This window comes from Hylobates moloch, unplaced genomic scaffold, assembly GCF_009828535.3.
Source record: "Hylobates moloch isolate HMO894 unplaced genomic scaffold, HMol_V3 SCAFFOLD_9, whole genome shotgun sequence".
NCBI lineage: Eukaryota > Metazoa > Chordata > Mammalia > Primates > Hylobatidae > Hylobates > Hylobates moloch.
In genome coordinates, this window is record NW_026652284.1 from 16209609 (window position 1) to 16236939 (window position 27331).

The 27331-nt window shown below is 55.4% G+C and overlaps 1 protein-coding gene across 9 annotated transcripts in view; it reads left to right on the forward strand.

Annotated features, from left to right (window-relative positions):
* Positions 1–27331, forward strand: part of ARHGEF10L (Rho guanine nucleotide exchange factor 10 like) — a 160341-nt gene that overhangs the window by 124671 nt on the left and 8339 nt on the right. For all 9 annotated transcript variants that reach the window (XM_032759082.1, XM_032759084.1, XM_032759086.1 and 6 more), the window contains 2 exons: positions 3517–3665; positions 25478–25652. In XM_032759082.1, coding sequence (XP_032614973.1) covers positions 3517–3665; positions 25478–25652 — 324 coding nt within the window. The remainder of the gene's footprint in view (positions 1–3516; positions 3666–25477; positions 25653–27331) is intronic.

The window sequence follows — 27331 nt, forward strand, 5'->3', positions numbered from 1 at the left end:
CAGAATCATGGTGTGTGAGAGCTGGAAATAATCTCAGAGGACAAAGTTTTGTCCTCATGGTGCAGATAGGAAAACAGTCCCAGCAAGGGGAAGTCCCTTGTTCAGGATCCCACCATGGGCCCTCTACTCAGGGACTCCTGTCCAGTGTCCTTTATGAGCTTTTTTTTGAGACAGAGTCTCACTCTGTCACCCAGGCTGGAGTGCAGTGGCACTCCACTGCAACCTTGGCCTCCCGGGTTCAAGTGATTCTCCTGCCTCAGCCTCCCGAGTAGCTGGGATTACGGGCGCACACCACCACACCCAGCTAATTTTTGTATTTTTAGTAGAGAAGGGGTTTCACCATGTTGGCCAGGCTAGTCTCGAACTCCCAACCTCAGGTGATCCGCCCGCCCCGGCCTCCCAAAGTGTTGGGATTACATGCGTGAGCCACCGCACCCGGCCTTTATGAGTTTTTTGATCTAACAGCATTAGCATTATTAAATGTGATCACAGTTCATCATTCTGCCCTGGAGTCGACTTCTCAGAGGATTTCTGGAGACTCCCAGCAAATGCAGGAATGGCATTCATGCAGTCCTTAGGGTTTTAGACCCTAGCTCCTACCCTAGGCTGCCACAGCGAGGCTCTGTTCCAGGGGAGTGGATGCAAGGGCCCCGGTGGCTATCACTGCTGGATAGAGCCCCACTTTCCAGTTTTGGAGGGGTGTTTTCTCAGCATCCCTAGCTGCTTTTTCCCTGGGAGGGGTCCCAGCCCCCATCTCAGCCATAGCAGCCTAATTAGACTCCAGCTTCCAGCCACAAACACTACTCACCTCTGGCCACTGGGGGGCGCTCAAAGCCTTGCATTTTCTTGGCTCCAGCATCCTGCTGTGGGCCAGCATTCCTGGCGGACGCCTGGCCACCTTCGGGTCACTTGCCCCTCCTGGACACCAGGCCCAGCTGCAGAGGCCTTCAGAAACCTGAGAGGGCAGTGGGGTTGGAGAAGCAGGCCAGGCCCAGAGTCAGACAGAGCCGAGTTCAAAACCCGTCTGGCCTGTCACCCCTTGGGTGTCTTTGTGCAAGGTCTTAGCTCCATGGATCGCTGTTGTCACGTTGGTTAAGTGAAGTCAACACTTGCTTCCACACACTGTTGTGTTGTGGCAAATGGCATCAAACAGTAAGAGCCACAGACACAGACTCCTTTGTAGCTGAGTGAATTGGGGTAGTTATTTAAACTCGCTGTGTCTCGGTTGTCTCCATTATAAACAGGGATAATAATAGTATCTACCGCACAGCCTTGTTGCGAGTTAAGGAAGTAATTCAAGGAAGGAGGGCCTGGTGTGCGGATACAGAACACTACATAACAACCGCTGTCAAGGCCCCTGACTGTGTGCCCAGATAAATATTCTTGCATATTGTATTGACTCCCTGCAACATCCGGAGAAGGGCAGGCGTGGTTATCATGCCCAGTGTGCAGATAAGGGAAACTGAGGTCCAGAGAGGCGAAGCCCCCTGTCCAAGTTCACATAGAAGTTCTGAGGCCGAGGACTACCCTGCTCTGCCTGCTTCCCTTGTGCTCACGCTGGCTGGCTGGGCAGAGCGCTCTGTGTGCCTGGAGGTCGAGGGGAAGCCCTGTTCCCCTGCTTCTTAGCAGAGCTTGGAGTCTGCCCATTTTAAGTAGGGCATAAGGGCAGAAGTGGAACCTGTTGTATAGATGGGAAAGAGGTGGGGAGGGAGGGAAAACTGGGCCAGGCAGAGCGTGGGATAGGCCAGGGTACAGTAGGGAAGGACGGGGAGGGGGCGGCAGTCTAGTTTGGCTCTTGTGACCACACCCCAGCAGTGGCTTCCATCATGTACCCTGGGGCCCTTCCAGCTTTGGAGACAGCTGTGCCCCATCGTGCCACCAAGCAGCTGGCTCAGAGGGGAAGGGTCTGCCTGTGATGGGTGGGCTGCTCTGTACACTTATGAGGGACCCAGTGGAGGGCAGGTGGGGTAGCAGGGCACTGGCAAGCTCACAGCTAGCTGTGTCCTGCCTCCCAGTCCCCCGCCACTGCTGCCTGTCTCTCCAGAGTGTGCCATGGCCCAGGCTGCTCCAGGCTGGGCTGGGGCCCAGCTTCCTCTTCAATCCCCCTTTCCCACCTGGCACCCTGACAAGACAGGGCAGTCACTGGGGTTCTGTGTGGCATCAGGTGTGACTTCTGAGAAGAAACAATCTCGGCGCACGTCACTTGGATGCCGGAGAAAATGGTTCTTGGGTGCGCTGAGCATCCCGGGGGAGGGCAGGACCTTGCTTGGGCCAGGCTCCTAGGTCTGTTTGGTTTTCAGGGATGGCAGACTGGGGATTCATTGCCTCTCAGAACATCCTCTGGAACAGGCACGGTGGCTCACGCCTGTAATCCCAGAACTTTGGGAGGCCGAGGCAGGTGGATCACTTGAGGTCAGGAGTTCGAGACCAGCCTGGCCAACATGGCAAAACCCCGGTCTCTACTAAAAATACAAAAAATTAACCGGGTGTGGTGGCGGGTGCCTATAACCTCAGCTACTTCGGAGGCTGAGGCAAGAGAATTGCTGGAACCTGGGGAGGCAGAGGTTGCAGTGAGCCAAGATTGTGCCACTGCAATCCAGCCTGGGAGACAGAGTGAGACTCTGTCTCAAAGAAAAAAACCAAATCACCCTCCACCTCACCTGGCAGCAGTGGTGTTTCTGGAGGAGAAAGAGATCTTGGTAAAATTGACAGAAGTGCCTTGGAGTCGGCCAGAAGATTCATAAGAAATCAAGATTCAGTCTAGATAAGCTACAGCATCAGAAAAGTCCTCAGAGACAATCTTGTCAGCTCCCCACCCCATTTTACAGATGGGGAAACTGAGGCCTCGTGAAGGGTAGAGATGTGCTCAAGGTCCTTAGCAAGTTAGTAGTAGCAGAACCAGGGCCAGACCCCAAGTCTCCTGATTCCGGGTCCAGGACACTTTCTACCATATCATGCTGCCTCTTCTGAGAAGCCTCCCTGGATTTCCCCCGGTGCAGAGTTAGTTCCTTCCATCTCAGCAGTTCTCAAGGCCCTTGTGCATGCCTGCTCATTTGTGCTTGGTGTGTCATGTGATAACTGTTGATTAACCTGTTGGTTGCTCTGACCAGTGGGGCTTCCTTGAGAGCGGGGCCTGTGTCTGATTTCTTTCTGTCTTCCCAGCACCCAGTGCATGGCATGGCATGGCATGGAGTAGGTGCTTACTTCATGTGCGCGGAATGAATGAATGGCAGATAGGGAAAGAGAGAGAGAGGCAAGGAAGGGAAGGGGGAAAGAGAATGGAGGGAGGAAGGAAGGGACGAATCTGAGAGTAGGGGTGGCTGGGTGTGGGACATGAGTGATGGGAGTCGGAGGCAGATGGGGACAGCCACCACCCAGCTGATGGAGAGAGAAAGGCCCTGGAGAGTGGGGAGAGGGTGTGGGCGGCCCCGCTGAGCCCCCTGCTGCTGGCCTGCGTTCCCAGGGGACCTGCTTGCCGCTCCTAGCCCCTGACCTGCCTCCCCTCTCTCCCTGCAGGAGGTGCCCTGTGGGACCTGGAGAGCCCTCCTGTGTGCCTGACTGTGGGGCCCGGGCCTGTCCGCACCCTGTTGAGCCTGGAGGATGCCGTGTGGGCCAGCTGTGGGCCCCAGGTCACTGTCCTGGAAGCCACCACCCTGCAGCCTCAGGTACTGCCCTATCCTTTGGCTTGTGGCCCTGGAGGCCTGCCTCCCTTTTGCTGACCCTTTCTTATGTCCACCCCAGCACCACTTTCAGCTCCCAGTGGTGTCCCAGGGATCGATTGGGCAGAGTTTGTCTGGAAGCAGAGGGGGCCCAAGGTCCCTATTGGGCCCGACCTCTTCCTCTGCCACACATCGCCAAGGCTACCAAGAGCAGAAAGCGCCCAGCTGCACTGCGCTGTGGCCTGGATCCTGAGTTGTGTCGGTTGCTGCCTGTGGAAGTGGGACTGGGGTCCCTGTCCTTGGACTGGTACCCAGGACTTGCACCCACGGAGTTCGGGCCGTGCTGAGGGTGTGGCCAGGGTGGATGCAGCCATCCGCTGGGCTCTTCAAACCACATGGAGGGAGAGGCTGCCTGGGTCCTGCCTTGCCCTGGTTCCAGCACTGTCTGTGCCTTGGCCCCCAGGATGAGGGACTGGTCTGGGGGGCTTGTCCCTGGCTCAGCCTAGGCCTGTGCCTGTCTCTGACCAATAGCACTGCCCGCTCACCTTACCATACCTGCAGTCCATCCTGGGCGGGAGACTCAGCTTGGTTCCCCAAGAGGTATTTTGGTGATGTTTGATTTGTTTGGATTATCGATTGCAATGAGTTGCCACCTGGCCTGGAATGGAGCCCTCCCGGGGCGCTTCCTCATGAGAGGTGGTCTTCATTTGCCTACCTAGTTCTCTCTCATGCAGCTGTAAATCAGCTACTCAACAGCCTGGCAGAAACACTAAGTGGAGTCTTGGGATCTTAAGAGCACAGATGATCAGGGCTGGGCTCCAGATGATACAACTCTCATTTGACAAAGGGGGAAACTGAGGCACGAGGCCTTATGGATGAGCTCTGAGACTGGGGGCTGAGTCTGGGGGATGTGGCCCGCCCCTTTCCCTGGCTTGCTTTTCTGGTGTTGTAGCAGCACAGGGGTGCTGTCATTGGAGCCAGACCAACCAGACTGTCTTTCAGTTCTGCCACTTACATCTGGCTGCCTCTATGTTGGCCCCCGTGGGAGCACAAGGCTTCCAGTCTGTAATGGGAATAAGTGTCCTGTTCCTGGAATCCTTTTCCTTACTGTATCAGTCAGGGTTGTCCAGAGGAACAGAACCAATGGGACGTATGTGAGTATGTGTATGTGCATGTATATGTATACACACGTCTATAGGAAGAGATTTATTATACAGAGTCGGCTCATGGGGTGGTGGAGGCTGTGAAGCCCCAGCATCTGTGGACAGCAAGCTGGAGACCCAGGCGAGCTGCCGGCATAGTTCAGTGTGAATACGGAGGCCTGGGAACCTGTGCGCTGGTGGTGTGCCTTCCAGTTCAAAAGCTGGCAGACCTGAGACCCCAAAAGAGCTGATGCTTCCGTGGGATTCTGAACGCAGGAAAGAACCATTGGAAGGTAGTCAGGCAGGGAGCGAATTCTCCCATCCCAGCCTTTTCCATTCAGGCTGCAGCAGATTGGGTGAGGCCCACCCACACTGGGAGGGCCATGTGCATGACTAAGCTTACCATTCAGATGCTAATCTCATCCGGAGACACCCTCACAGACACACCCAGAGCCACGTTTAACCAAATATCTGGACTCCCTGTGGCCCAGTCAAGTTGACACATAAAATTAACCATCTTTCATGGAGTGAGATGATGCTTGGAAGCCATGGTACCTGGCCAGTGCCAGCCCGGGAGAAAACTGATCAGCAGCTCTTCCTGGGTGCTGGGAAGGGGAGGTGGAGTTACCCAGCCCAGCTCCTTAGACAGGAGGGAGAGGCAGCGCCATGTGCAGGAGCAGCGGGTGAGCTTTTGCTCTTTTGAGGAGCAGGGGCCTGGGGGCTGATGGTAACTCTTGGGCTGGGCACCCTTCATGGGCAGCATGAGCTCCAACCTCTCCTCTCCACTCATGTCCAGGACCTGGCACTGAGGACCTTTGAGCTCACTGGTGCTACTGGCTGGGCCAAGGGCCAGTGAGACACCAACAGGAGGGAAACTCCAGCCTTAGCATTCCTGGTTCCTCGGTTCCCTTTCTTCCCCGAGAACAGCTGGAGCAACTGCAGCTGCAGACTCCCTTCCCAGCCCCTGGTTCATGCTGGGGGCTTCCCTGCTATCCCCCCAGCCCAGCCCACCACATCCCTTCCCAGCCCCTGGTTCACGCTGGAGGGCTTCCTGCTCTCCCCCCAGCCCAGCCCACCCCATCCCTTCCCAGCCCCTGGTTCACACTGGAGACTTCCCTGCTATCACCCCAGCCCACCCCACCCCATCTCTTTCCTCCAAGGGCCTTGCATTTCCTCAGCCTTCTGAGAGGAAGGTGAGCGAGGAGTACTAGCTTTCCCAGGCCCTTTCGGGTCCCCTGACCCATCTGCGTCTCAAGCCAGGAAGAAGGACATGTCTGACCCCTTGGCCTGCCCCTCCCAGCAGCCCCCAGGTGGCTCAGCACTGTCCTCACAGCAGGTCTGACTGCTCCGCAAGCGGTCTCCTGCGGACCGCGTGGCACAGAGTCTGACTCAGCCCAGGAGAATACGGGTGGACAGGTGCTTGGCCTGTAGGCCTAGTGTGCTGGGTGCCCATTCAGGGCAGTGGAGTGAGGAAAGGAGGCCCAGCCTGCTCTGGGGGCCTCCAATATGCTGGGGGAGACCCAGCCCTTGGGGCAACCTTCAGTCTGGTGTGGAAGACACAGCCTGCCCTTGGAGGGCCTCTAGTCTGATGAGGGAGACCCAGCCCCTGTTCTCAATATGGGGGGAGTGGGGCCTGAGACAGGAAGAAGCCGAGAGCAGAGAGAGAATGGGATGGGAGGGTGCAGGCCCTCAGCCCCCTTTTGGCCAGAGGACATTCTCAGTGCTGCCAGTAGGAGAATTGGGACAGACCAGGTAGGAGGCAGCTCAGGAAACAGGAGGCAGGGTGAACTGAGAGGGGTTTCCAAGGAAGAACCTTTTAATGAAGGGGTCTGGAGGGAGGGGAAGCCAGAAACTACAGGCAGGGGCCTACGAGAGCAGAGAAGTGGCTGCTGGCTGCTGGCGGGGGAGGCGTGAGTGGCAGGGCCCCAGGGCACAGAGCTGCCCCTGTGTGCTGGGCCTGTGGGGCTCCTCCCAGGCTCTCCTGGCAGCTCAGGAGCACTTGAGACTTCAGGAGACAGGGGGACTGGGGAGGCATCATTGAAGACAGCAGCCCTTGCCCATGTCCCGGCCACTCCAACTCCGGGCGGCTGGCACCCTACCCCCTTGGAGGTGTGCAGTTGGAGAGCAGGCTGCTTCAGACAGGACCGTAGCTGTGCCCCTGCCAAGCTATGCAACCTTGGATAAGTCATGGAGCCTTCCTGGGCCTCAGTTACTTCATCTGTAAAATGGAATGATAACAGTACCAGTGGGGAGTTAGCAGGAGGACAAACTGGGAACATTCAAGTGAAAGGGCTGTTTCACATGGTCTTGGCATGTGGCGAAGGCTGGATGAACATTATTTGCTGTCATTGTAATAATTTACCTATCTTAAATCCGCATTGCTGCATATGTCATTTATTTGGAAAATCAAGCTGCTCCCTGGGTCGGTGTTGTCAGTGGGTGTGGGGCATCGAGCCCATACTGCAGGTCTGCCATCCTCTCGCCTCACTGGAAGACAGCCTTCCTCCTGCCGACAGCCGTCCAGGGGCATGGGACGGATGGCGAAGGGAAGGACAGGGGCCCGGGTCAGGCCCTGCCTGGCTGTCACCTGTTTTTGCCCCTTGCCAGCCGTAGCGCAGTCAACTCCCAGCCCACAAAGCTCAGCTCTGGCGCGACCATCCCTGGGGCCCCAGTGGCCACCAGGCTACAGCACGAGGCTGTGATGATTTAAGATTAGTTCTGGACCAGCTGCTGTAAAGAAGGGGATCAATATGGCCTTTCACCTGCTTTGCACACCTCAGGGGGCATCAGGAGGGCTGCTGGCTGGAGGGAGGTGAGATGGAGGAAGGGGTGGCCAGGGAACCTCTGCAGCAGGGGCCAGGGGGAGCACGTGAGCCCGTGTGCAGCCAGGGAAATGGAAAAGTTTCTGTTCGCTGTGTGGTGCGGGCAGCTTGCCTTCGGTACATACAACCATTCGGCACAGTAACAAGGTGATCGCCATGCATATTTAATAAAGCCATGCTCCTGCTGCTTGGAATACAGGGAAAGCCGGCTCCACCTTGGTGCTGGAGATCTGGAAATGGCTCCATCTGGTTGCTGCGAATGACTGCTTGACCTGCTCCTGGGCTGCCCGGCTCCACGTCACCACAGTGGCCACTGCATGGCCAGCCAGGCCTGGGGGAGCCGCCTGGAGCCGGGGCTGCTGCTGCTCTCTCACTGGCTGTGCTCTCGTATGTGTGCCTGGGGCTCAGCACCTGTGGGCTGTGCCTCACGTGCGATGTCTGCAGCAGAACGCCTGCCTTCAGAGGAAGGGCATTCCTTGCTGGCAGCCATCCGGCAGAATCTGCCCCAGGCTTGAGAAAACCCCCTATGGCGTTTGAGGTTCTTAGAGCTGTTCATTGCTCCAAGCCAGGAGACCCAGGCATGTGTTTTGGCTGAGGGTGTGGCTAGCATGGCCCAGGACCAAATGTGAAAACACAGGGGCTTAATCTAGGACTGTGTTACCTCCAAGGGGCTTTTTCTCATTCCTCCCACCCTCAGGAAGTAATCCGAACTAATGTATATTGAGCGATTCCTTTGGACCAGAAATGAGTTTTGCACTTTACCTGTAGGATCTCATTTAATCCTCAAATCACGCTTTGAGATAAATACGATTATTCCCACTTTACAGATGAGGAAACAGGCACAGAGAGGTTAAGTAACTTGCCCAAGTCACACAGCTAGAACAGGCAGGGTTGGGATTTGAACACAGGCATTCTGAGTCTCAACCCCTGTGCTTAACCCACCCACCTTGGTAGGCAGAAGGCTCAGTTTCCTTTGGGCTGTCTGGGCCCCCGAAGCTTTCTGTCTGCATCAGATGTAACTCCCGGGAGCTCCTCTTGTTTCCATGAGCACACCTTCCGGGCTGAGGACTGTGTTGTGTTCATCTTTGTTTCCACAGTGCCTGGATCACTGGCACCTAGCAGGGGCTCCCAATTCCAGGCTCTCTGTGTGAGGTGCTGGAGGCACAGAAATGAGCAAGGTGGGCTCAGCAGTCCAGGAGCTCGGAGTCCAGTATGCAGAGCCAGAGCTGGGACTGTCAGCTTCCACCCAGTGTTATGAGACCAGGGACAGGGAAAGCCCAGGGGAGGTGGGATCCCAGGGGAGGCAAGAGGGGTGCCAGACCCAGCTGGAGGCAGGACAGGAGCAGGAGACAGTTGTCTGGAAGTCAGGATCCCCAAGCTCGGCTATGCAGGTCAGTTGGTGTGTGACTATGAAGGAAGAGGGGAAGTGATGTTCTGGCCAGAGGCAGCCCGTGAGTGGCCAGAAGGCCTCCAGGGGTGGGGGCGCCTGAGCTGAAGACTGCCTTCCTGAGGCCCATGTGGCCTGGACTCTGCGCCTTGTCCAGCTGGTCCCTGCAGAGCTGGCACCCGCGGTCTGTCTCTGGGTTTTACACTTGCCCACCAACTGGTTGTTCAGCTCCTTGATCCCAGCAGAGGCAGAAGCGAGGCCTGTTAAATAATAATGTCGCTCACCAGGGCCCGTGTCAACACCGCGTCCTCCGTGTTCATGATCTAGATCGCACTGCCTTCAAAGTCTAATCCAGTCGTCTGGAGTTCATTTTAACCGATCGCTGGAGGGGGAAGCCGGCTGTGGGATGATTATTGCATCTTAATTTAAAAAAACTTCTTGGGAACAGGCTGATAGCAGGCCTGCGGCACACGGGGTGCGCTCTGCCGCATGGAGGGCCGGTTCCCTGCAAGGCTGCTCCCTGACAAGGTGTGGGCTGGGGTCTCTGCCACCCTGGCTTGTGGGAGGACAACAGTAGTGACAGCGTGGGGGCGTTGGGGACCCGGCTGGGCTGTGAATACACATTATGCTGTTGGATCTCTGCAATGCTGAGGAGTGACCCGCTGGGCCCATTTTACAGATGGGGGTGTGGACTAGAAGCCAGGCCCTTTGGCTTGCAGTCTGCAGCCGTGATGGCCCCTTCCCACCACCAGGCCAAGCTCCTTCCCACCACCAGGCCTTCACCTCTGTTGTTCCCTCTGCCTGGAGCACTGTTCCCCTCCTGTGTGGCTCTTCTTTAGCTTGGGTCTTGGCTTAACTGCCGCCTCCTCAGTGAAGCCACCCTGACTGCTCCAGCCGAGTCATCCCTACCCCTTCATGGTCTCAGCACATCACCCGGCTTTATTGCCTTCAGAGTGTTGGTCACTTTCTGCAATTATCTCCTTGAGTGCAATTGTCCATCTGCACCACTGGGATGCAAGCACCATGGAAACGCCGCCTCACTGCCTTGTTAACCAGTGAGTCCCAGGGCTGGCACGGCACAGCCTCTCAGCCAGTTGGGGGTGAGTGTGCTGGCACCTTCCTCCTCCACGGCGGAGCCGCCTGTGCAGGGCAGTTGCAGGGCCCTCGCAGGACTCTGCAGGAAGGTGAGATTCGGGGGGTTAGGCATTCTTTCTGCGCTGGGGCAGTTAGGGAAGTGTCCTGGGAAGAACTGTGCCTTCAAGGAAGTAGGTCAGGGAGGCCCCTCCCAAGAGAGGGGAGGGAGGAATTCGCAGAAGGGGCTTGTCCAGCGGGTCTGTGGCCAGTGGGGATAGTCCCTGCCTGAATGGCAGCTGGGGACAGATGGACAACAGTGTCACTCAAGGGTGAGAACCCTGCCTGGACCTGCCCCCGCACCAGCCTTGCGGTGTTTCTATGGCAACTCCCTTCCCCCAAGCAGATTTTCAGCCTCCCTGGTGCAGTTGCAAGAAGCACAGGCCTGGGTCCTGCCTGGAAAGTGCTGGAACTCAGGGCGAGTGGCGTCAGCATTTGGACCCCAGGCCTGGTTCCTGCCTTGCGGGGCTGTGGTGGGGTTAACTGGGACAGCCCCTCCCCCATTAGACCTGGGCTTCCCATCCTTGGAGAAGCCTGTCTGGACCATTTCACCTCCTACACACACCACAGCTACATGCTGACATCCTGGGGCCAGTTATGGGATTAACCAGACTGAAGCTGAGTAGGGTGGGACTGGGCCTGGCTGGCTCCCATTGTTACCATCCTATCCCCATGGCCCAAGGCCAGGCCTGATGCAGAGCAGGTGCTCAGTAAAGGGTGGTTAAGGCCAGAAGCCCCTTAGGGAGATGGGCTCTGTCTGTGATGTTTCCCCGAGTGTGGTGGGGGCATTGCAGAGCAGCTGACTGAGGCTTGGTTTTAACCAGCTTTGGAGCACGAAGGTGCTTCGTGAAGCGCGTGCTGTCAGCAATCTGCTCTGCGTCTGACGCCTCCTGCCGGTACCTCTGCACTGGCCTCTCATACTGGCACTCATGCTTTTTGTCCCTAAGGAGGACAGAGAAGAAACTTCTCTGGGCTCCTGGACACCAACAGCCCCTTGATTTTCCCTGCCCACCCCCTGCCCCAGCCGCCTTCCCCCCCCTTAATTTTCATGTTTAGTGCCTAAACTTAGTTTGCATGTATTAGCTGTTGTAAATCTATCATACGAGTGTGACGCAGCATGAATAATGCATCACTGGGCTGTATTAGTTTTCTGTCTCCTATCTTATTTATGACACGAAACGGGTGGGAATTTGCAAAAGAGAAATTCAGGCGCAGGGCTTCTTGGGTAATGGTATGCAAATTGGCGTGAGGGTGAAAAGATGCACCAGGCCCTCCCAGCACCCAGGAGCTGCCGAGGAGGAGCGCCCGGTGTCCGGGCCACCGCCAGAGTGTGCAGGGTCTCGCGTCCTATCACTGCATGGAGTCGGCTCTGCTCGGCAGTTTGTCTTAATTTTTTTTGTTAATGTGTGTGTCATTGTGGTTGTCACCCTGTTATGTTTTTTAAATTAAAAGTTGGCAAGCAAAGCTTGAGAAATGGATTTTCTAAAGATTGTGGAGACTTCCCAGGAGGCTTCGACAAGAACAAGTTTAGGAAGACGAGCGTTTTCCAGCATCAGGAAGGCTTGAAGTCAGATGTTCAGAAGGACTCCCTTTCAGGAAGTTTGTGAGGCATGGGAGGTAGGCGTGGGTTTGGGACCCCATAGGGCCTTCTTCCGTGGAGGGTCAGAAATAAGTTGGCAGGTTGCAAACTCGGGCCTGGAGCGGGTGAAGAGCATCTCAAAGCATGTCTTGTGGGGCAGTAGATGGCTGAGGGTCAGGCCTCCAGGCCCCTCTCTCCTCATCTGGAGGAGCTCAGATCTATCCTGTGTCTAGCACTTCGTTTCCCCCCAACCAGAAGATTTAGGTGATGAAAAGATTTCATGATTTTAAAAATAAGTTGGGAGCTGATGGCTCAGGGAACAGGCTTGGTGAAGCCTGACCTGGAGCAGGACAGAACCTGGAGGAGAAAGGGAACTGGTACAGGGAAGGCAGACGAACAGACATCGTTGGGAGGACATATGGGACAGGAGGTGAGGAAGGGGCGCTGGCACGGCAGGGGCAGTCTTGTCCTTGTGAGCCACCCCCCATCTTAGCTGGCAGCAGCCAGCCTCCGATCCTCGCCTCCCCTCCACTCTGTGTGTCTCTTCCACATCCCCCTCCCCTCTGAGCCTGGCAGCAGGGAGAGGGGAAGGACAGATGCCCAAGGGGCAGCTGCCCAGTCCTTTTGGAACTTGGCAAGGAACAAATAGAGCCATGGACATGGATCCGCTGAATGTCAGCCACTAGGCTGAGGGCTTAATGCAGTGGAGGTCAGGCCCTCGGTGTAATTAGGGAGGCTCCCTCCCTGGGTGGTTGGGAAGAATGAATGAGGTTACATGTGCAGAGGGTGTAGGCTAGTGCCTAATGCACACTCAGGCAGAGTGGCTGCTACGCAATGGTCCTCTGTGAGCCTGGCAGCCAGGCAGCAGGGAAGGTCCACAGGAGGCAACCTCTGCAGGAGGCATTCCCGGCTGCCCCTGCATGCCTTGTCTGAGTAGGCTTGGATGGTGGTCACTGTGGGCTCAGGGGCTGGGTTGGCTGGCCTTCCCACTGATGGCCTCAGTTTCCTTCCTGTAAAATGGGGGATAATTATAGAACCTGCCCCAGGACTAAGCAGCTCCATGTACATGCAGGTCCCAGGGCTGTGCCTGGTGGGAGGAAGCACCACGTGTCAGTTGTTGTGTCATTGTGGTCACAGGACTTGCTCAGGGTGCCCGGGACCACACACTCTTTGGTGGAGCCAGGATCTCAGGGTGCCTCTGATTCTGAAGCCCCCACCTGGTCTGCCGTCCTCTGCCCCATCAGCCCCGTGTTCCGTTGGGTTTTGTGGGTGTGTATACCCACACCATCCTCCCTCCAGATGGCAAAATGTATGTGAGCAGGGCCAGTGTCTTATTCTCTCCGTATTGTCCTGCAGTGCAAGTGCAGGCATTGACTTGGCTTCTCTCTCTCCTTTGCTTGCTTTCTCCCCCGAATCTCCCCTTTTTTCCCACGCCAGCTCTTCCCTTCTGCCTGACTCTGAGCCTTCCAGGGCTCCAGCTACCCCTGGGACCCTCGGCCCATGGTGTTCACATGACTAGTGGGCCCTGATGGGGGCTGCTGACCACAGGTGAAGACTGGGCTCTTGGCTCCTCCCAGGTACCTGGGGAGAGAAGGGAGCTTCAAACAGTGGGTGGTGACACCAGCCCAGTGACAGCACAGTTCCTGCAGAGCAGGTGCCCCAGTGAGGGAGTCTCACCCACAGGAGAGGATGCGGGTCAGCCCCATACACGTGCCCAGCCACGGGGCTGACACACCTGCCACTGATCCAAGGAGCCCAGGAAGGAACCCAGGAGGGGAGTGAGAGCAGAGTGGGCCAGGCTCTCTGGAGGGCATTTAGCGGGAGGGCCCCTGAGAAGCGTGAGCTGATGCCTGTGCATGCGTGTGAGAGGGAGGGAAACTGGTCAGTTATATTAACATAGTCACGTGCTGCGTAGTGACTTTCAGTCAACAACAGACCACACATATTATGATGGTCTCATATGATTACAATACCATATTTTACTGTACCTTTTCTATGTTTAGATATGTTCAGATTCGCAAATACCATTGTGTTACAGCTGCCTGCAGTGTTCAGTACAGTCTCATGCTGTACGGGGGTGAGGCCTAGGAGCAACAGGCTGTACAGCATAGCTTAGGCGTGCAGTAGGCTTTACCACCTAGATTTGTGTAAGTTCACTCTATGATCACATGACAAAATTGCCTAATGATGCCTTTCTCAGAACGGCATTATTCCTGTCATTAAGCAACACATGGCTGTATCATATAAGTTCTTGACTGTGGCTTGAGTCTTTTGGGCAGTGTCCAGTTGGGAGCTGGGGGTCTGATCAAGCCTGGAAACCCCAACTCTCCCACTGCCCCTCCCCAGCCCTACCTGTCCTAGGCTGGTCCCAGCTTTGTCTCGGTCACATCGATTCTGACCTTTCATGCAGCCACCACCGCCCAGCAGTCTTGGATGTGGATTTACATGTGGAAACTGAGAACCACCCTTCCCTGCAGTTCTCACAGCCTATGTGGGAAGCGGGGCAACCGCCTTGGCTGAGCCATCCCTCCCTGTGGCCTCCCCACCCCTCCACACTGTCACCAAGGGGAACCTAGAGTCTCAGCCTCAAGATGTTGGTGATGCCCCCTCTGGCTAAGCACGGGCAAATGGGTGCTGAGCAGATACTGTGCAGGTGTGGGTGTAGGTGTGGGTGCAGGTGTGGGTACAGTTATGTGTGCAGGTGTGTGTGTGCAGGTGTGTGGGTACAGGTTTGTGTGCATGTGTGGGTGCAGGTATGGGTGCAGGTGTGTGTGCAGGTGTGTGTGCAGGTGTGGATGCAGGGATGTGTGCAGATGTGGGTACAGGTTTGTGTGCAAGTGTGGGTATAGGTTTGTGTGCAGGTGTGGGTGCAGGTGTGGGTGCAGGTGTGGGTACAGGTGTGTTTAGGTGTAGGTGCAGGCATGGGTGCAGGTGTGGGTACAGGTGTGTTCTGGTGTAGGTGCAGGCGTGGGTGCAGGTGTGGGTACAGGTGTGTGTTCAGGTGTGGGTGCAGGCGTGGGTGCAGGTTTGTGTGCAGGTATAGGTGCAGGTGTGGGTGCAGGTGTGGGGTGGTGGAGGGCCAGGTGAGATGTCTGGATTTCACCATTCAATATCATGCAGGTGAGGCATGCAGGCTCCACGTGGCTCCCCTATGCAGAGCTCAGAGCAGAGCAGGGCAGCCACAGCCATTGCCTGGGGACGCTTTCTGGGCTTCATGCTGAGGCTTGACTGCTGGAGGATCTTTCTAGAACAAAGCTCCTATCACATCTGACCCTGCATCAGAACCATCCAGGCTGCCTGTGGCCCAAAGTCAAGGCCCCCAAGGCTGTACTTGGTTGCTATCCCTTGGGGTCCCCTTCTTCAGCCACTGGATAGATTCCAGTCCCCCAAAGGCTCTGCCTGGGCACTCCATTCCCCCGGGCCTTTGCACCCACTGCTCTCCCTGCTGGGACCCTCAGGTGCTCTTCTGATTGGGCAGAATCTTAGTTGTCACTCTGACTTCCCGCCCCTTTCTCCATGGAGCCCAACTGCCTCCACTAGTTCTCCTCTGGGCTCCCTTAGTCCTCACTCCCTCCTCGATCGCACTCTCTGCATCGGGCTGTAAACAGGACTCTGGGTATCTCCCTGGCCATGCTGTGTCCTCAGGGCCTGGCAGGCATGGACGCTCCATGAGGTTTGCTGAGTGAGCGAGCAGGACCAAGGAAAGGAGATAGGCAGGGGCAGTCGCTTGCCTGCGATCAGCAGGGCTTAGGAAATCCCTTTATGTCAGGCAAGGAGATAGTGACGAAACTCCTACTGTGTGCCAGGGGCTCAGCCAGGGACCTGATTTTGCCTTCAGTGCTTCACTTTCTAGTGAAATGAATCCAGAGAAACAACCCTGACCGCACCTGCTCACCTGCACCCTCGTGCATGCACAGGCGTTCTTTCTTCTGCCTTACCTCTGTCTGTCTGTCTCTCTTTCAGCACTCACTCGTCTCTTCCTCCCTGGTGGTCTGGTTTGCACGCTCACTCTCTGCTGATCTCAGCTTCTATCTCTGTGTCTCCTTCGATTGGTGCCGTCCCGGCTCTTCCAGGCCCTCTGGCCCAGGGTGGGCACTGGCTGGAGGCTTAGTCCCTGTGCTTGGCACTGGATCCCAGCAGCAGCCCCTGCCCTTGTGGACCTGCCTCTCTGATATGGGCATGGTAGGGGAGGGGAATCATGGGGGGAGAGACCACCACCACCCACTTAATCCGTATTGAGACTCATGGCTCCCGGAGGCTGCTTTGAGCTCTCCATTAGCAGCAACTTAGGTCATCTTATGGCAGCTTTGTGCAGTAGGTACTATTAATATTATCACACCCACTTTAAAATGGAAGAAACCAAGGCAGGAAGTGGTGGGGTCAGGAGCTAAACCCTGCAGGTCTGCCCCTGGGCCTGTGGGTTTACTGCTTCTTGCAAATAGCAAACAGCTAACAAGACAATCCCAGGCCACGGTGAATGTCATGCAGACCCAGGCTGGGCGCCATCACTGCCTGCACTGGTCGCTCCTCTGCTGGGCCTCCGTGTCCTCTTTGACTAGAGGCTTCGTGGTTCCTCCTTCCTCATGGGGGCTGCAGGTGAGCTGAGCTGAGCTGAGGGCAGCCTGGCATGTGCAGGAGCCAGAAGATGCCTGGCCCCCTCTCTATGGCTCAGTCTTCACTGGGTCCCCAGGGTGGTGGGCAGGCACAGGCACTAGGTCAGCCCTGACACCTGCTTGTACAGGGCAAGGTTGGAGCAGCTGCCAAGGGTAAGACTCGCAGCAAAGGTGGTTGCTGGCCCCAGGTGGCCCAGATGGCCCAGGTGACTGGCTGCCCAGCCCTCCGTCCTAAAGTGTTGATGCTGGAGAAGAAACACTAGGCTGGCTGTCATAATTGAAGAAAACAAAAGGAAATTAAACAAGACTAATGAGGAGAATATCAATAGCCCATACTTCAAGATGCTTTTTCTATTCCACTTTCTCCAGAATAGCCAGGTGCACTGATAGATTTCAGGGTTTTTTTTGTTTGTTTTTTTTTGAGATGGAGTTTTGTTCTTGTTGCCCAGGCTAGAGTGCAATGGCGTGATCTTGGCTCACTGCAACCTCCGCCTCCCAGGTTCAAGCGATTCTCCTGTCTCAGCCTCCCAAGTAACTGGGATTACAGGCATGCGCCACCACACCTGGCTAATTTTGTACTTTTAGTAGAGATGAGGTTTCACCATGTTGGCCAGGCTGGTTTTGAACTCCTGACCTCAGGTGATCTGCCCGCCTCGGCTTTCCAAAGTGCTGGGATTACAGGCCTGAGCCACCGCGCCCGGCTGGATTTTAGTTTAGTTTAGTTTTTAAAGGCAAAATTTTGGCACAGCCAGGTCAGGACAGCGTTCTCTGCAGTGGCACTTTCTGTGTGCCTTGGTCAGGGTTGTTGGGTTGACCCCAACCTCTGTGTCCACCTTCTTGTGTGCTTAGTAACAAGTAGGCCTTATTGTAGGAATTGTTAACTTTTTTGGAGGTAGGCAAGGGTGGTTTATAGACCTCTTTGAAATGCTGGTAAAAATAGTTAACTATCTTTTAGAAAGACACACCAAAAATACCAAAGTTTGTACACATTTGGGGTCTGGCCACCAGTCTTGGAGCTGGCAGGGACGTCCATCCCTCCATCCCTCGCAGGCTCCTGTGATGGCCCTGAGCTAGGAGAGTCCAGCGTCCAGTGAAGTCTCTGCCCCACAGGATGACCTCACGTCCACCTTACAGATGAATGAATGGAGACCCAGAGACCTTAACCAGTTTGCTGGGAAGAGGTGGACTGGTCGTTGCACCCGGAGCCTCCCTGAGAAATGCGTCAGGCAGAGCAGATCTGCTCCTGGTGCACAACCTCATGGCCTCAACCAGGTCAGACTCTGAGGGCAGGAGTGTTGGGGAATCAGACAGAGCCCACAGAGAGGGATCCATCCACGGCTTGGAGGCCGAGTATCGGCACTGGAGTCCCATTAGGGTGACCAAGTGTCTTGGTTTGCCCAGGATTGAGGAATTTCCTGGGGTTTGGGGCTTCCAGTGCTGCAGCCTGGACAGTCCTGGGCAAACCAGGTAGGACTGGTCACCCTAGGTTTGGATTTGGCTTTGGCTTTCTTCCCATTTCCTAAGCAGTGCGACTTTGCACATCATTTAGCCTCTCAGTTTGTTTCCTCAGCTGCAAAGTGTTGATAAGAATGAGATAAAGACAGGGAAGGGAGTTGTGCTAATTGCCTGTAGAAACGGCCTCTCCGCATGCCCAGTGCAGCCATGCAGAGCGGACGTGACCCTGGGTCTGAATTCCCAGCCCTGCCCCTTGCTGGTGGGGTGGCCCTGCACAGGTCACTTCTTGTGCCTTAGCTGTGCGATGAGGATGGAATGGTGGCGCCCACCTCCCAGGTGGCTGTGGAGATTAAAGGGAGGCTGAGTTGGTGAGGTGCTGGCAGGTGATGGTGGGTGATCTCTGGGCCCACGACTGTGTCTCCCAGGGCCAGCTCGGTGGTGACTGGGCTGGGGGTGGGTGGCACAGCCCCTTCATGCTCACACTCAGCTCTGGTTGGTGCTCAGCATTGAAAGTCCCCTGTGAGACCCTCGGAGGAGAGCATGTGAGCTTGGAGCGAGGTGCACGCCCCCTGCCCCGCCCCTACCCCTCCCCGGCCCCGCCCTGCCCCTGCCCACTTAGGCCATCGGGGTTGGTTCACTCTCTTTTCATACAGTCTCTGTGAGGTGAGACACTGTGCGCACAGTGCCCAGTCAGGCATTGGAAAGTCCTGACACACGGTGGGTACCTGGAAAGTAGAAGCCCCGCCAGCCTCCTGCCGTTTCCTCAGGAGCTTGCAGCCCCTGAGAGTCCCTGTGCCCAGCGAGCCTTCCGGCCCCTTGGCGACATCTCAGCTCTAATGACTTTGAGTGCTGAGCTGCTCACCCTGGGAATTTATGGAAACCATGCACAGAAGCGTCACCTGGAGGCACATAAATATTGTAGGACTGGAGGTTGGGCTGTGTCAGCACTATTTGGAGGAGTATCACTCACCTGAAACTGACTGTGTGGGTGCCTGCAGCGGGTGGATGGGGAGCTGCAGGGAGGGGCGCCGTGGGTGGGGGCAGGACACACGGGTTCAGTCTCAGCTCACCTGGGTTCATTCCAGGTCACAGTGCGCCAATGCTCTCCCTGGAATCCTCACCGTGCCCCAGAGGGGTGTTCTCTTTTTGTCCCCGTGTACAGATGACAGAGGAGACTGAGTCACTGGGTAGTGGGGATCTGGGAGCTGGAGGAGGCAGGCCCGACCCCTCCCCTCCACCTGCCAACATTTTTTTTTTTTTTTAATTACTTTGCTTTTTCTCCCATAACTTTTTTTTTTTTTTGGAGACGGAGTTTCACTCTGTTGCTCAGGCTGAATTGCAGTGGCGTGATCTTGGCTCACTGCAATTTCTGCCTCCCGGGTTCAAGTGATTCTCCTGCCTCAGTCTCCCAAGTAACTGGGATTGCAAGTGCCCACCACCATGCCCAGATAAGTTTTGTAATTTTAGTAGACATGTTGGCCAGGCTGGTCTTGAACTGCTGACCTCAAGTGATCCACCCATCTCAGCCTCCCAAAGTGCTGGGATTACAGGCGTGAGCCACTACGCCTGGTCCCCCATAACTTTTTACTTTGAAAAATTTCAAACTACAGGAAAGGTGAGAGAATAATACAATACACAGATATTCTTCACCCACGTTAACTGTTAACATGTTGCTACAATCTTCCCCCATATTATACACGCAGAGAGACATACACCCACTTTTAAAAAAGTCAGTTGCAGACATCATTACCCTTTACCCCTAAATACTTTGGCATGTCTCTCCCACGTAACTGCATGGCATATCACACCCAGGAATTTAGGTCAATGCACGGATGCTACCTAAATACTGTCCAGGTGCAGATTTTCCCAGTTGTCCCCAAAGTATCTTTCAGAGCTACTCCCCCAAATGCCATCCAGGATCCAGCCTGAAATCATAGGCAGCCTTTGGTTTTCATGTCTCTTAATTCTCCTTTTAATCTAGAATAATCCCTTTGCTTTTTTGTTTTCTTCATGATATTGACTTTGTTGAGAAGTCCAAGCCAGCATCTCATAGAAGTTCCACAGTCTGGAATTGCCTGGTTATTTCCTCTCAATGAGGTGCCAGCGTTTGGCCAGGTGCTGCGGGGCTGGGGGTCAGGGGAGCCCTGCACCTCCCACTACAGTCCTTGGGGAGGAAGAAGAGCAGCTGGCCCCGTCCTGATCACTTGGTTAGGGTAGCGTCGGCCGGATCTCTCCGTCTAAAGGTGCTGGTTTCCCTTTGTGATTACTCAGTCACCTTTGGGTGATTCTTGGAGACTGTATGAATATTCTGTTCCTCCACAAACTTTCCCCCTGGGGCTTTGTCATCCATGGGTAAACCTTGGTGATTGCCAATTCACCATTGTCTAATTCTGCCTCGCCTTCTGCATTGACTAGTTGTCACTAGTTAAGAGATTCACCTGACCCCACTCCACACCCTGCCCTTACTATCACTACAAATTCCTAGATTTAAAAAAAAGAAATCCAGCGTGCCCTGATCAGGACCATCATTACTATTTTTGATGGTCACATTGTCTCGAATTTGGCCAGTGGGGAGCCCTTCGTGCTGGCTCCTAGGTCCTTTGGACACATCCCCATCATTCTTTGAGCCCTTCCTTGCTTTTCACCTGTGAGAAGTTCTAGGCATTTCTACAGGGCACCCCGGCTAGAGTCATTGCCTTCAGGCTCTTTCAGTGGACAGGGCCAGGGAAGAACTCTCGAGTTGGGGTTTGTTTTGATACCTCTAATTTAGATTTGAGATCCTGGAGGCTACCCTCATCTGTTCCATTCCACACCGGACTCTCTTCTCGCTGTGCAAACCCTGGTTCCCAATAACATCAGTGTATCTCAGTCCCACTGCATAGGTTCGGGATCACTGCGCCTGCCCCACCACCTCCAAGCCTGCCAAGGAAGTTGTTTCCCTTGCAGATCATTTTGTCCTTCAGCAGGGACCAGGGGTGTACAGTTGGAATGCCGTGATCTTGGGCTACTTGAATGGGTTCTTTTCTGCACGGGTGTGACTGTGTTCCAATAAAGCTTCATTTACCAAAACTGGTACAGGCTGGTTGTAGCCTGAGGGGCATTGTTTGCAGACGGCTGCTCTAGTATATAATCCTAACAGCACGGTTTCTGGTGCGGGATGAGCACTCACCCAGTAAATAGCTGTGCCTGGATCATGGAGGCTGAGGGGGCAGGAAGCACTGGGCATTCCTGGTGGTGGGTAGGCAGGTGGCCTTTTTCAGGGATAAGGGGGATAGAGGCCTCTTAGAGAGCAGGACAGCCCCTGACCTCACCAACCCCACACTTCTGGGCCTCCCAGACCAGCCAAGGATGAGGGTACAGGTCTGGAGGTGCGTGGCCTGGGATTGGGTTGCTGGGTGAGCTGGGTTTCACCCTTTCCTGGTTGGGAGGAGAGCAGAGTTTGATGAACTGACAGCCTCCCCTGGCAGTAAATTCTGAGCTCTCTTAGGGTACATGGACACCTTGTATTTGGAAAATGAAATGAGCTGCATGGCCTGGCAGCTGCATAGACCAGTGGGCAGCGAGGGCTCCCCCCATGCTCTCACCGGGGTGCTCACTGCCCCCTGCTGTCACCCGGGTGCCAGGCTCAGTCCCTCAGCCCCCTCTGGGACCCATGATGCTGGCATGTCTCTCTGGCTCCACCTACTCCCTGCCTTGTAGGCCCAGGAGGCTCAGGCAGGACTCCAGGCTCATGGCATGAGAAGGGGACCCAGGAGCTCAGAGGTAACTGAGACATGCCGGGCTGGGGCTGGGGCTGGAGCTGGAGGTGCTGTGCTGTTCTTCCTATTCATTCCTGCCCTTTCCCCCGCCCGCCTCCCCGCTTTGGGCTCGGCAGGTTTGCACAAGCCTTCTGCAAAGCCCTCTGGGCCTGGAGACAGACTTGTTATGCCACTGGAGAAATGAGCCTGGATTTCCACCACTGACTTCTCTTTTAATTAGATTCTGACGGCAGCACACAGGGTTGGCTGGCTGCAGATTCAGGTGCAGATTTCCTTGGTCCCAGGCCTCTGGGTTTCAGTGAGCTTGGCTTTTTCAGAGGCTGGAAATACTTCTGACCTTTCTTCGGGAGTCGAGCGGGAGGCTGGCTGCATGCGTGTGAGCATGCAGATACCTCTCTCAGTGTGTGCATGTTTGTGAGCTCCGTGAGCGAGGAGCTGCGTGCTGTGTTTTAGAAAAGCCTGCACACAAAGCATGTTGAGTCTCACTGTCCTGCTGCCCCATCCATTTGCCCCACTGCTCGCTGACAGCAGGTGCTGAAGGGGTCCCCTTGGCCTCACTGTCCTCATCTGTGATTGGGGCTGATGCTGCCTCAGCTGGCTTTTCCCAGCAAGGCTTCGTGGGAGGTTTCCTTCCTCCTGGATTCCTCCTACAGGCTGGTTTGGCAAAACAAAATCATTCTGCATGTTTCCTTGAAGGAACATACATCTCAGGAAGATAGAACTGAAAGCCAGGACTGCCCGGGCTGTAGGCAGCAGATATGGGCGGAGGGCTAGAGAGATGGGGGCATGGTCTCTCCCCCACACTGCATGGACTACTAAACCTGACTTTGTGCAGGCTGTGAGGAGGCGTGGCCTCCTCCCAAAAATCAGAGGCTCTGAGCCTCCTGCACCTGGGCCTTCTCTGAGGGCTGGGAGTGGGTGGCTAAGAAAAGAGGAAGAGACCCCTGATACCTCTGGAGCACTTAGCCTGAGCCCCCAGTCTGAGAGAGGAGACAGTTCGCTTCCTCTGAGCATGCCCAGCTTGATACAAGATTCTGTCCTTGCTCCTGGTGGGCCCCCACCCAATGGAGACACTGCACCCCTGCCTTTGGTGAACTTTCGGTCTGAGGAAACGACAGCTTCTGCTCTGGGGGCGTCCCCCTGGTCAGGGGTGGGCTGTGCAGTAGAACCCCTGTTCCAAGAGCAGCCTGACCCTGGGGAGAGGAACCACGCTGCTGTCTCTTCTCCCCTCCCCTCCCCTCCTCTGGGGAGCCTGGCCTTTCCTGCTACCCCTGCCTCCCTTGCTACTCGCAGCTCAGCCATCAGGGACTGGCTCAGAAAAAGCAATTTCCTTGGACAGCTCACAGTCTTGCCCTCCTGGTCCCCACACTCTGATCAGGAGTGAGCCCGGAGCTCACTGGCTCAGCTCCCCATGGAGACCCCTGCCCCTCACAAGCTTCCTTAACTCAGTGGGAAACCGCTTAGTGATTTCAGCTGGGAAGGAGCTGGGGCCATCCTCCATGGCAAAAGAAGCTGAGTCGTGTTCCTCCCTCTCCACTGGCTAAGCCCACTCGAGGTCTTCGGGGGCTGGACCAAGAAGCCAGCCTTCCCTACACTGTTGTCAGACTGAACTCCTTTAAAAGTAAAACTGACTCTGTCACTTACCAGCTCAACCCCTTCCAGTGGGCAAATAAAATCTAAACTTTTCCCCATGGATTCCAAGGTGGCCTGGTGCAATCTGGCCCTACCTGCTCTGGCCTGTCCCATTGCTGTGTCCCCCACCACGGGTCCCTCTGCTTCTCATTCCTGCCTCCGGGCCTTTGCACTGCTGTGCCCTCTGCCTAGAATGCTCTTCCCCCTCCTCCCAATCATCGAGGAGCTGTTTCCTCCCCATTGTTCAGGTCTCTCACCAAATGTCACCTCCTAGAGACACCTTCCCTGACCCCAGTCTTAATGGCTCTCAGTATTTTTTCTGTGCAGTGCTTCTCACTATCTGATGTAATCTTTCTTTGTTTTAATTGCCTCCTGCCCTGGGAACGTTTGCCCCACAAGAGTGGGTCTTGCAGTCATCACGACATTTCCAGCACTTAGACCCACACCAGGCACATAGTAGGGACTCAAGAACATCTGCTGAATAAATGAGACCCTACTAGGCACTGGGCCTGTGCCAAGCTCTCTTCACCCAGGTCCCTGTAATCCTCATAGCAGCCTCTACTTACAATTGAGGAAACAGGCCTGGGCCTGCGAAGCTGCCAAGGAAGTCAGATTTAATAGCAGGTTGGATCTCAAATAAATGCCCCATCCGGGATCCTCCTGCAGTCTTGGGCTTCCTCCCAGGACGAATTCTTTATGGAAAAAGGAGAAAAGCCGGAAAACCGGAAAAGAAGAAAATCACCCCGTCCTGTTCCTGGAGTAGGCCTCAGGGTGCAGCTCTCCCTCCCCTGCCCCTCTTCTTCCCCCAGCTTTTGGTGTGTTTGTTTTGTTTTGTTTTGCATTTTCTGTAGCATTCACATTTTCTGTGTCTGTCATGCAGTGTCTGCAAGCGTGAGTTTAAATGCAGGGAAGACAGTACAGAGCTGGATACACAGTTACCTGACTGTCCCCAAGGCTTGGGGATTTAGGTTGTTTCTAGTCTGATGTGCCTGAGTTAGTGACATCTGAGTGTTGTAGATAGGATTCAAGTGTCCATCCATTCATTTTTTTTTTTTTTTTTTACCAAATTTTACTGTGCTGGGCCCTGTGCCAAGCAAGGGATGAGCACTAAAGGGCATGAGGTTCAGGCTCTGTCCTTGGAGTCCGCAGTTTTATGTGGGAAGTGGCCAAGTAGAACCACAGAATGGTGTAGGTGTTCCAGGCTAGACAGCAGAGCACGCCATTCAGAAGGAAGTGGCTGGTCCGTGGCAGGGTGGGGCCTGCCTCCTGGGCTGAGGATGCCACCCTGAAGTGGAGTCTTCAGATGAAGGAGGACAGTTGTGGGGGGAGGTGCGTGCTGTGTGCAAGTCATGGCAAGGGCAGGGGTGCGGCTGTGTGGTACGTCCTGAGCATTGGCTGGCCTGAAACGCAGGGAGCCCACAAGGAAGGGCAGGAGTGGGGGCAGCACTGGGGCCCCGAATGCTAAGCTAAGGAACTTGGACTTTCTCCTGCAGTGGATGGGAAGCCTGATCATTTGTATCTCCTTTTTAAAAAAAGTTTTTATTTGTTTTAAGATCAAAATGGTACATACACTTGCAAGAAAAAAAAAAAAAAGCATGGAGTGGTTTATCCTGAAAGGCTCGTCCCCACTCCCCATCTCAGTCCTGCTTTTTGGAAGAGAATGCTTTTCACCTGTTCTTTTTTTCATCCACCTGGCACTTTCCTCAGGACGCAAACTTGTTCACTCTGCTGCTTCTTGATGTATCAATTTTGGGATATTACCTGTTGTCTCCTTGCTGTGAAAGATGAGGATTTGGCCCATATTACCCCCGTTCCTTCCTCGGTCATTCTCTTGGTTGCCTTTGTCACTTTAAATCATTTACATAAACCACAACTTCTTTCATGTTTTTCGGCTCCATCTTTCCCTTCAGTAAGGTAAAGCTCTGAAGGGTCACTGGGACCATGCTTGGTCCTGTCTGATCGTGAGTGAGTGTGTGCACGTCTTTCCTGCTCCTCACTCGGTGATATCATGCTGGTAGTTTGCAACTGGCCACGTTAGAATGTTTACACCATGGAAATTGGCAAACCCTGTAAACCAGGATTCCCTGCCAGTTGTTAAACTTTGGCCAATACAGCACAGCTGGGCTTCTAAGATTCCAGTTGTTAAATTTTGGCCAACCTCATAGCTGGGCTTCTAAGGTTCCCTGAGTAGCTTGTGCTTTTGAAGAATGTGAGAATGGCTGGCCCAGGGGTGGGGGCTTGTAGAGAGGCTCAGCTGGCAGGCCCAGCCAGCATCAACACTCCTCTCTTTGTGCCACAGCAAAGCTTTGAGGCGCACCAGGACGAGGCGGTGAGCGTAACGCACATGGTGAAGGCGGGCAGTGGCGTCTGGATGGCCTTCTCCTCCGGCACCTCCATCCGCCTCTTCCACACCGAAACCCTGGAGCATCTGCAAGAGATCAACATCGCCACCAGGACCACCTTCCTCCTGCCAGGTGAGGCTGCCGTGGGAAGGGGGGAGCTGACAGTCACAGGGCACCTTCCACAGCCAGGTAGTGGTGTGACCTGGGCAGCCCATCCCATTTTCCCTCATCGGCCCTGAAGACTGGGGCTTTAAGGCGGGGCACTACCCAGGAAGTGGTGGGGTTGGGATTCACACCTAGGACTGTCATCTCAAAGCCCCTGCCTGTCACTGTGCCCAGCCACCGCATCACAGCAGCCTGGGGCGCTCAGGAAATGGCCCCCAGCTCAGTGGACCCTCCAAAGTCAGGCAGCTGCTAAGGAAAGGCCAAGCTGGGCAGGCCTTTCGTTCTGCCCCACTCCCCAGGTTGACCAAACACCCAATTCTGCCTCAAATCCCCTGCAGGGTGAGGTGATGGGAAAGTGAGAAAGCCAACGGATGGTCTCTGTCCTTGGAGGTTTTTCTGAGAAAGGCAAATGCCCCTCTTGGGCCTTCTGGTCCGTGGGTTTGGATGGCATCTGCTGTGGCTGGGGCCCCTCCTGCATAGCTGTGTGTAGACGAAGTGGACAGGGTTGATGGTGGAGGGGAATCGCGGCGAAGGATTAAGGCCAGAGCTCGCCAAATGCCCCCCAAGGCCTCCATGGAATTGGCTCTCAGCCTTTCCTTACCATCTGCTGCCCAAGATGCAGGCGCCATGCCCATCCTCACCCCAGCTGGCTTCAGAGCAGACCACGGGGCCAGCAGGCATCAGCTAACCTTGCTTCCCTCCTTGGCCCAGCTTCCCCCAGAGAGACTGACCTGCAGCCAGTGTGGGAGGGTGCAGTGGCTCTGTCTTGTCCCAGTGCCCCAGGCAGGGCTGGGTTCAGCAGCTGGGAGAGCCAAAGGGCCCTCGGGCCAGGGAAACACAGCCTGTGTGGCAGGCGGGGGCCTGGAGCTGATTGTCACAGGACCTGGCAGATGGGCCATGGCAGAGGCTGGGAGCGGCTGTATGCCCAACAGGGTTGAGCGTCCTGTCTTCTGAGGCCGTACCGAGGGCAGGCATGTTAGCCAGCATTGCAGAAGCCTTGGGGACTTCTGCCTACCCCAGGGGCCTGGTCCCTAACTCCCTTCTGAGGCTCCGGAAATCACCCTGGCTTCTGCTTCCCTCTAGCCAGTCACGATGGTCCTTGAGTCTGAACTGACCACACGGGGATGGTGGTTACTAACAGCACAGTCCACGGCAGTCACAACGGTGTAATAACTGCCACCCTGCCCAGGCCTGAGGTAATGAGGCCCCAAGTGCTTATATACAGGATCTCATTTCACCCTAACCCTGCGAGCTGGGGATCGCCCCCACTTTACAGATGCAGACACTGAGATTGGTTCAGCAGGCCGGGCGTCTCGCTCATGGTCATGCAGTGGACCAGAGGCAGGACTACAAGTCATATCAGGCCGGACTCAGTCCAGCATCCTACTGTGTGTAATGGAGAAAGAGTTGGCTTGAGGCCTGGCTTGGCCAACACATAGTATCAGACAAGTCCCTTAATCTCTCAGAGCCCCTCATCCCTCTGTAAGAGGGGATATAGGTCCCAGCTCAGGGACTGTTATGAGGATAGATGCTGCCTGGGCTGGGAAGGTGGCTGTCCTGGGCCGGCAGGGTGGCAGGTGCCCGATGAGACTGAACCCTTCACTCACGTTCTCTTGGGGAGTGTGAGAGGCTTGGTGGGACCTGTG